We start from the raw sequence: 9,262 nt of genomic DNA on the forward strand, positions 1-9,262 counted from the left end.
AACAACATGCTGCTTTTACAAGAAGTGGCATTTGCATTACCAAGGAAAGAGTGTTAGAATTCACAGAGGGCTCAGGACACACATCAGTGGTTTATAATCACACACTCACCGAGCCCCAACAACAGCCTTCTATAAAGAAGCTCATGGGGTTCCCAAAGCACAGAGGAGAACAACTGAGACCCAGAAAAAAAGACCAGCCAAGGGGCTTGAAATGGGTTTAGAAGCCCCACTGGCCTTTGCAACCCCTTTCTCTTTTTCTTGGTCTTTCAGGCCCATTTGCTTCAAGTAGCACACACACACACACACACACACACACACACACACACACACACACACACACACACACACACACGGGAGAAAATGGGTAAGAAAGAACCAAGATGGAACGCTCTGAAGGGAAGGAGAGCAGATAATGAACCCATCTATCGTTTGGAAATTGTGGAAAACAAATATTTAGAAAGTAAAGTCAATTCCCATCCTGTATTCACCGTGATCACCCTACACAAAACCACACAAAGTCTCTTATTGAGGTAATTATGGACCACTGCCTTAGCGTTTCAAGGAAAATCTCCTTGTTTGGGCTACCCAGGATTTATAGGGGAGCTGAAATCATTAAATAACTAGTTAACCTCTGTTTGGCTAAAAGAGTAAGCAATTACTGAAAGAAAAAAAATTCCCTGCCTTTCACAAACAGCACAGATAGCATCCTGAAGGGATTTACACAATACACCAACGTCTGTGCTGTACCTAGAGTTGTTAAAATAATTGTGATGACAGGTGTCTAGGTACCACTTTCTTAATGGTTTTCAATATCCATTGATTTATTGTTGTGGCTCCCCCCATGTACATCTCTAGCTTTAAGAAGGAGCTGAGAAAAGAGATTTTGCACCAAAGGCTGATTCTTTATTCCTGCGCTGAAAAGAACTAATAAAAATAATCACTCGGCTTTTAAGCAGAAAGCTTCCATTTACAGTATTTCACCCTTACCCCCCCTCCAAGCCCCTTGTTATCTAACATAATGGCTAGAATACATTTCCGTCTCTCCCCTTAATAACTTCATGCATTAACATCCTCTTCACACACACGCGCGTGCGTGCGCGCGCGCGCGCGCACACACACACAGGCACGCGCGCGCGCGCCCAGCAAAAGGGGAAAAAAAGAGGCAGCAGAAATCTCAGCTGTACTTCTAGCCCTTTTAAAAAGTTTGCTCTGTAAATTGGAATGAGGTCAGATTTGGAGCTTCTCATTGCACGCGGAGATTATTATTGCATCGGGTTCCAAGCCAATGGGAAGGACAGGGGAGGGGCTTGGCACGAGGAAGCGTTAGTTACAGCGGCTGATTGGCTGTCTGCGAAAGGATAAAGAAGCGCGAGGCGGAATTGGGGTCTGCTCTAAGCTGCAGCCAGAGAAACAGAGTGAGGGGAAGAGGGCCGTCTCCCTCCCGGTCTCCAGTTCTTGCACGCTCTTTCTTAGAGAGTCTGCAGTGGGAGAACTCTGCCGGTAACCAGCTCCCCTTCTTGCAGGAGGGAGGGAGAAACATACATTTATTCATGCCGGTCTGTTGCATGCAAGCTTCTTGGCTTCCTACCTTGCAACAAAATAATTGCACCAACTCCTCAGCGCCGATTCCGCCCACAGAGAGTCCCGGAGCCAGAGTCGCTTTGGCTTTGCACTGCAGGAAAGGGACTTAGGCGCTAGAGACGATGTCGCTTTCCTGAGCTACCGCGAGCTCTCGTGAACTGCAATCGACTGCTTCAGGGAAGGGGGGGGAGGGAAGACTTGCCCCGGAGGCGGCGAGAAACTTGCATTTGGAAGACACTCGGGCCATCAACGTTTGGAGAAACTCCTAGCTGTGGCCGGCTCAAGCCTCGGCGCCCGCAGGGAGCACTGCAGCGGTGAGGGAGGACGGAGGGCCGCGGGGACTCTAGGTCGGCGGCAGGAGGCGGCCGCCCCTGGCCCGTGCGCCGCTCGGGGGACCCTGGTCTCCGCCCCGGGGAGCCCGCAGGGCCCGGCGACCGCGCCGCGAGCGTGTGAGCGCGCGTGGGCGCCCGGCGAGCCGGGGCCATGGTACAGCAGACTAACAACGCGGAGAACACGGAGGCGCTGCTGGCCGGGGAGAGCTCGGACTCGGGCGCGGGCCTGGAGCTGGGCATCGCGTCCTCCCCGACGCCTGGCTCCACCGCGTCCACGGGCGGCAAGGCGGACGACCCCAGCTGGTGCAAGACGCCCAGTGGCCACATCAAGCGGCCCATGAACGCCTTTATGGTGTGGTCACAGATCGAGCGGCGCAAGATCATGGAGCAGTCGCCCGACATGCACAACGCCGAGATCTCCAAGCGGCTGGGCAAACGCTGGAAGCTGCTCAAGGACAGCGACAAGATCCCGTTCATCCAGGAGGCGGAGCGGCTGCGCCTCAAGCACATGGCTGACTACCCTGACTACAAGTACCGGCCGCGGAAGAAGGTGAAGTCGGGCAACGCGGGCGCGGGATCGGCGGCCGCAGCCAAGCCCGGGGAGAAGGGCGACAAGGTCGCAGGCGGCAGCGGCCACGCGGGAAGCGGCCACGCGGGGGGGTGGCGCGGGCGGCAGCTCCAAACCCGCGCCCAAGAAGAGCTGCGGCCCCAAGGTGGCCGGCAGCGCGGTCGGCAAGCCCCACGCCAAACTCGTCCCGGCGGGCGGCGGCAAAGCGGCTGCATCGTTCTCTCCGGAGCAGGCCGCCCTGCTGCCCCTGGGCGAGCCCGCGGCAGTCTACAAGGTGCGGACTCCCAGCGCGGCCACCCCGGCCGCCTCCTCCTCGCCGACCAGCGCGCTGGCCACCCCTGCCAAGCACTCGGCCGACAAGAAAGTGAAGCGCGTCTACTTGTTCGGGAGCCTAGGCGCTTCGGCGTCCCCCGTCGGGGGCCTGGGAGCAGGCGCCGACCCCAGCGATCCGCTGGGGCTGTACGAGGATGGAGGCCCGGGATGCTCGCCCGATGGCCGGAGCCTGAGCGGCCGCAGCAGTGCAGCATCATCGCCAGCCGCCGGTCGCTCGCCAGCTGACCACCGAGGCTACGCCAGCCTGCGCGCAGCCTCACCCGCCCCGTCCAGCGCGCCCTCACACGCGTCCTCGTCGCTCTCCTCGTCGTCGTCCTCCTCTTCTGGCTCCTCGTCGTCCGACGATGAGTTCGAAGACGACCTGCTCGACCTGAATCCCAGTTCAAACTTTGAAAGCATGTCCCTGGGCAGTTTCAGCTCCTCGTCGGCGCTCGATCGGGACCTGGATTTTAACTTCGAACCCGGCTCAGGTTCCCACTTCGAGTTCCCGGACTATTGCACGCCCGAGGTGAGCGAGATGATCTCGGGAGATTGGCTGGAGTCCAGCATCTCCAACCTGGTCTTCACCTACTGAAGGGAGCGCGGGCCGGAGAGAAGGAGGGCCAAGAGGCAGGAGAGGAGAGAGGAAAACAAAAGCAAAACAAACGAAAAAAAAATTTAAAAAAAAAAAAGAAAGAAAAAGAAAAAAGAGGAAAAAGAACAGGAAGAATGGAAGGAGAAAGGGGAAAAGAAAAGGAAGAAAAAGTGCGTAGGGCTGGCCTCGACCACGTCCCGTCGTTGGAGAAGGAGCGCGGGGGCGTAGTGGACCCGCGCTCCCATCCCCCACTTCCAGGGCTGGGGACTAGGAGGAGGCGGAGAGTAGACGGAGGCGACCTTTTATTGTTGTTATTGATGTTGTTGGTGGCTAAAAAAGCTATTTCGAGTTTCCTCCCCATTTTTGCTTGAAGAGACTCCCCCCACTCACCTTCCAACGAGCTTCCGGACTTGGTTGCACCCCCAGCAAGAAAAGAAGCCGAGCTAAGCTTCTAGAGACCGAAGGAATCTTGCCCCCTCTCGCTTCGCCACCTTGGTGATTTCTTATTTGAATTTAATTTTGCCTCTTGGTCAAGAGAGGAGGGGGGAAATCCAGCGCGCCCCCTCTCCTTCCCACCCTTTCTTTGTATTTTTTTTTTCTTTTTTCTCTTTCTTTTTCTGCAATGGAGACAGAAGGCACCGGGGTGATGCGTTTGGCCATGGCGTTTGTGTTGGGCTTGGGGGGAGCATTGGCATGGAGAGACTCCACGCTGGCGAAGTCCCGGGTTGGGATTTTTTTTTTTTTTTTCCTTCCTTGTCCCTGCAGCCAGAGATGTGCAGGGAGCAGCAGGCCAGCCTCGGAAATGAACATGGGGACCTCGTGGAAGCCACAGCCGCCTGGTTGGGGACTCAGAAGGACCTGGGGCGCAAAGGGCGTTGGGGTCCCCGGGCCTCTGCTTGGGGTCTGTGCAAAAATAAAGAATTTAAAAAAAAAAAATCGGAGAGGTGAGGCTACCCAGAGCCGGCGGGAGGACAGGAGACTGTGGGATGTGGTCCAGGGGTCGCGGAGTGGTTTTGGGGGGGAAAGAGATTTTTTTCTTCTCTTAATGGGAATCGTGATGGTGTTGAGTTATTTCACTGGTGGGGTTAATATAGCATGTTATCCTGTCTATCTTTTGAAGATTTCTGTATAAGACTGTTGAGCAGTTTTTAAAATAGTGTAGGATAATATAAAAAGCGGATAGATGGCGCTATGTTTGATTCCTACAACGAACCGATCACCAGCTCCTTTTCATTCTTAACTCTTTAAAAGGATTCAAACGCAACTCAAATCTGTGCTGGACTTTTGAAAAAACACAATTCAGGACCAAATTTTTTCTCCGTGTGTGTCTGTTCCTTATAGGTGTAATTGAGAAGACCCGTTTATTTTTACCCCCTCACGGACGCTCCATCTTTGTTTTTTTTTCCTTGTAAATGTAATCAGATGCCATTTTATATGTGGACGTATTTATACTGGCCAAACAGTTTTCTTATTTTGTCCCTTTCCCCCCTTTCTTTTGCTTTCTTGTCTTTTGACCTCATTTCTTTATTTTTATCTTCCTTTTATTTTCTTTCTATTTTTTTTCTAGTGTTGTTACCCACGCCATTTTACGTCTCCTTCACTGAAGGGCTAGAGTTTTAACTTTTAATTTTTTATATTTAAATGTAGACTTTTGACACTTTTAAAAAACAAAAAAAGACAAGAGAGATGAAAACGTTTGATTATTTTCTCAGTGTATTTTTGTAAAAAATATATAAAGGGGGTGTTAATCGGTGTAAATCGCTGTTTGGATTTCCTGATTTTTATAATAGGGTGGCTGGTTAATATCTCACACAGTTTGAAAAAATCAGCCCCTGGTTTCTCCATGTTTACACTTCAATCTGCAGGCTTCTTAAAGTGACAGTATCCCTTAACCTGCCCCCGGTTTCCACCTTTCGACCCCGGTCTCATAAGATGGGGAGGAGAGTTCAGCCCAGCACCATAATGCTTTAAGAAAAACAGATTTTTAAACGAATTGCTGTTCTGTCCAGAGGCTTTAAAACTGGGGCATTCACAGCAAAAAGGGATTCTGTAGCTTTAACTTGTAAACCACATCTTTTTTGCACTTTTTTTATAAGCAAAAACGTGCCGTTTAAACCACTGGATCTATCTAAATGCCGATTTGAGTTCGCGACACAATGTACTGCGTTTTCATTCTTGTATTTGACTATTTAATCCTTTCTACTTGTCGCTAAATATAATTGTTTTAGTCTTATGGCATGGTGATAGCATATGTGTTCAGGTTTATAGCTGTTGTGTTTAAAGATTGAAAAAAAAGTGGAAAACATCTTTGTACATTTAAGTCTGTATTATAATAAGCAAAAAGATTGTGTGTATGTATGTTTAATATACCATGACAGGCACGAGGACGCCTGCCTTTTAAGAGGCAGTTCCGTTAAGGGTTTTTGTTTTTAAACTTTTTTTTATTTTTTTATTTTTGCCATCCATCCTGTGCAATATGCCGTGTAGAATATTTGTCTTAAAATTCAAGGCCACAAAAAAAAAAGCAATGTTTGGGGGAAGAGAAAAAAAAAGGAAAATTAAAAAAAAAAAATTCATGCCAGCTAATTCTGTCCATCACTGCCTGTCAGGTTGTTGCTATATACCTTCTGTAAATAACTTTTTTTGAGAAGGAAATAAAATCAGCTGGAACTGAACCCTAAATCTTGACTTTTGTCATTCTTATGCCTGAGATCCGAGCCCTGAGCCCTCCCTGTCGATGCAGACTGCTGGTCTGCCGTGGCTTTGGAGCTCCTGACTTCTCTAGCCCGTTAATGCCATCTTATTGACAAATACTAAGTTCCTCTTGGCCAGATTTGGCAGGCCTGACCCCAAGTGATGGCGTCAGCCACGTGTATGTGTCAACCCGCTGCACGCCTTCGAGGAATTCTCTGCCTCTACTACACATCAGCAAGCACCCTTTGTCTGGAAATTTTCAAAGAGGGGGAGGGGCAGGCTTCGCAGTGCAACCTGGCTGGCTGAGCTTTTTAAATTTATTTTTTGCTTTGTGTTTCTGAAGCTGCCATCTCTTTTACACGCCAAGATCGGTTTTCCACAGACCAAGAACAAATAAGTCTGCTAAATGATTAGGTCTTGGAGGAGAGAGCCTTTGCCAGTTACAGGATGGAAAAAAAAAAAATACTTAGGCTTGTTTTGTTAGGCTTTGGGGGGGAGGGTTCCTCCCTTCAAATGCAAAGGTTGGTAGGGTGTGGTGATAAATGCTTATAATCCAAGCACTCAAGAGACGCCAGGCTGGAGAATCATGAGTTCAAGGTCAGACTGGACTACTTGAGGCCTGTTTTCAGAAGAACCAAAGTTAATATGGTCTTAAACTCTCCATCTTGTGCCACGCCCAGCATGGGCGTCACCGTAAGTAAAATATAGCTTCCCTCCTCTCAACTGAAATAGGACCCAAAGTAGGAGACTGTATAGATTTTATAAGCATCAGAAACAGGAGTAGTAAGATCTGCATGGAAAAAGAGTCTGAAGGCCCATCAGGATTTCTTGTTTATTTTAGAGATCAACAGTTTCCACGGGCCAACAGAAGTCCTCTTCCCCTTCCAAATGCTCACCCTTAAAAATATGTGTTTCCCACATTTCCTGGTTTTTTCAGCCCTGGAGAGAAAGGGTTAACAAGCAGCATTTGGAAATAATCCCCTTATTCTGAGGATTGTAGGCAAGGGCCCTGCATCCTGGGATCACAGCTGAAAGACTTCTGGAGACCAGCACTGCAAGCGTTTTTTGCACAGTAAAAAAAAAAAATTTGCTGGGAGGTGGCTGTGATTAAAATACACAGCAGACATGCATGAAGATTTCAAAGAATAAAAATTTTTAAAAAGCAATTCCCCCTTTAAAACAGTAATATTGCTTTAATATCACTCCTCTCTTAGGGGCAGCTTTCAGTTTCCACCTTTCTCACATAAGCTTCTATATACTGGATATTCTAGAGTAGTAATACCTTTTTGTGTGAGGGTGGGTGTGTATGATACTGGGGATTAAACCCAGGCCCTTGTGGGTGCTAGGCAAGCACTCTACTCCCTGAGTTATGGACCCTAAAATGCCATTTTACCCCACACAGGGACCCTGCAACAACATGGCATTGTAAGTTTTTCTTTTTTAAAAAAATATTTAATATGCTTAAGTTTAATGTTTGATCATTGTGGTGAAGATAATAAGATTGCTTAGGGTTTTATTCCTTTTCCCCCTTTAGACCCAGAACACCCAAACCCTAATATAAATGAACCCTGTGCATTTTTAAAGTGATACATATCTTTGAATGTTTGTCTTTTTCTAGGCTTTCCTGCTACAATCTTATTTTTCCCTTGACTTTCCATTGAAGAGCAGATGCTTTCAAATAGTTTTTTTTTTTTAAAGAATTTATTTTTCTTTTATCTGCGTTGCTGTTTGCCTAAATATACGTCTGTGTGAGGGTATTGGATCTCCTGGAACTAGAGTTACAGTTGTCAGCTGTCTTGTGGGTGCTGGGTATTGAACCCAGGTCCTCTGGAAGAGCAGCCCATACTCTTAACCACTGAGTCATCCCTCCAGCCTCCTCAATATTTAGTTTAAGAATCCTAAGGCCCAGGGTGTAAGTGGGGTAGAGCACTTGACTAGCATGCTCAAGGCCTAGGGCTGCATTCCCAGCACCATGAAGAAAACAAGGAACTCTGGTACAGGGCACTTTTTAAAGGGATGATGCCATGTGCTTCCTAGCAGGGGTGTGTGGCAAATGTAAACCATTTCTGAACTTTATCTAACCTTGCATTCAGAAAGGATACTTACATACCAGACTGCACAAGGCAAAATAGACCTAGAAAGCCACTTTACTATGACTGAGATGATGTGGCTCAGCAGAAAAGAGGGAGCTGTGGCCAGCTTTCTGCTCTGTTATTTAAGACACTGCTTCAGGCCCCGTGGTGCTCACTCAGCAATGTGGATCAGTGACACTTGTCACCACGTCAGTCCCTAGCCGAGTCCCCTGAAGTGCCAAGAAAAACAAACAAACAAACAAACAAACAAATAAATAAATAAATAAATAAATAAATAAATAAATAAATGAAATCAGCCTCCCAGCTAATCTGGTGGGCTGAGTCCCTGCAGAGGCCTTGGGTTTCTGCTGACACTGCTCTGAGCGGGCATCCTGAGGAAAAAGCAAAGTTGGAAGGTCAGTGACTCGGTTTATCCAATGGCTAAGGTCTCTGGTCAGAAGGCTTCGTCAGAGATCCCGTATTTGCTTGTTTGTTTGTTGGTTAGTTGGTTGGCTGGTTTTTCAGGGCAGGGTTTCTTTGTAGCCCTGGCTGTCCTGGAACTCTATCTTGAACTCAGGGATCCACTGTCTCTGCCTCCAAAGTGCTGCGATTAAAGGTGTGGCCAGCTCATCATGGATCCTAGACCAAGCAGGGCTTGGTGTTGCCATCCTTAAAAGAAAAAAAAAAAAAAAAAACATTTCCAGAAAAACTAAGAACCTGAATCTGTATCACCCAGTTAGATTTCTCAGGGTGGAAGTTCTCTATGCTTATTTTCTTTTTTATGGGTGTTTTGAGTTGTTTCTAAGATTCATTTTACTGATGTGTTTGTGGGGAATGTGCACATGTGCGTGCAAAGGGCCTCACAACAGCGAGACTGGGAGAAACGGGAATCACAGACAGTGTGCCACTCAACTCCACACTGGGAACTAAGTTGGGGTTCTCTGGAAGAACAGGAAGCCGTCTTAACTGCTGAGCCATCTCTCCAGCTGTCCTGTTGGTTGTGCGTTACAGCCCTTCCCCAGGACTGTAAATACACCTCTGGTCCTTCCCAGATCACTAACATTTACCCTAGCCATTCTGAGTCATACTAGAAGATCTGAAAATACGT

At 48.1% G+C, this 9,262-nt stretch overlaps 1 protein-coding gene across 1 annotated transcript; it reads left to right on the plus strand.

Annotated features, from left to right (window-relative positions):
• The first annotated feature begins 346 nt into the window (after positions 1-346).
• Positions 347-6,063, plus strand: Sox4 (SRY-box transcription factor 4). The gene is given in 2 exon segments (XM_052728647.1): positions 347-2,568; positions 2,570-6,063. Coding segments are annotated over 2 exon segments (1,323 nt in total). The 5' UTR covers positions 347-2,064; the 3' UTR covers positions 3,389-6,063.
• Positions 6,064-9,262: the final 3,199 nt, after the last annotated feature.

This window comes from Peromyscus californicus, unplaced genomic scaffold, assembly GCF_007827085.1.
Source record: "Peromyscus californicus insignis strain IS unplaced genomic scaffold, ASM782708v3 Scaffold_8__1_contigs__length_139910024, whole genome shotgun sequence".
NCBI classification, from domain to species: Eukaryota; Metazoa; Chordata; class Mammalia; order Rodentia; family Cricetidae; genus Peromyscus; species Peromyscus californicus.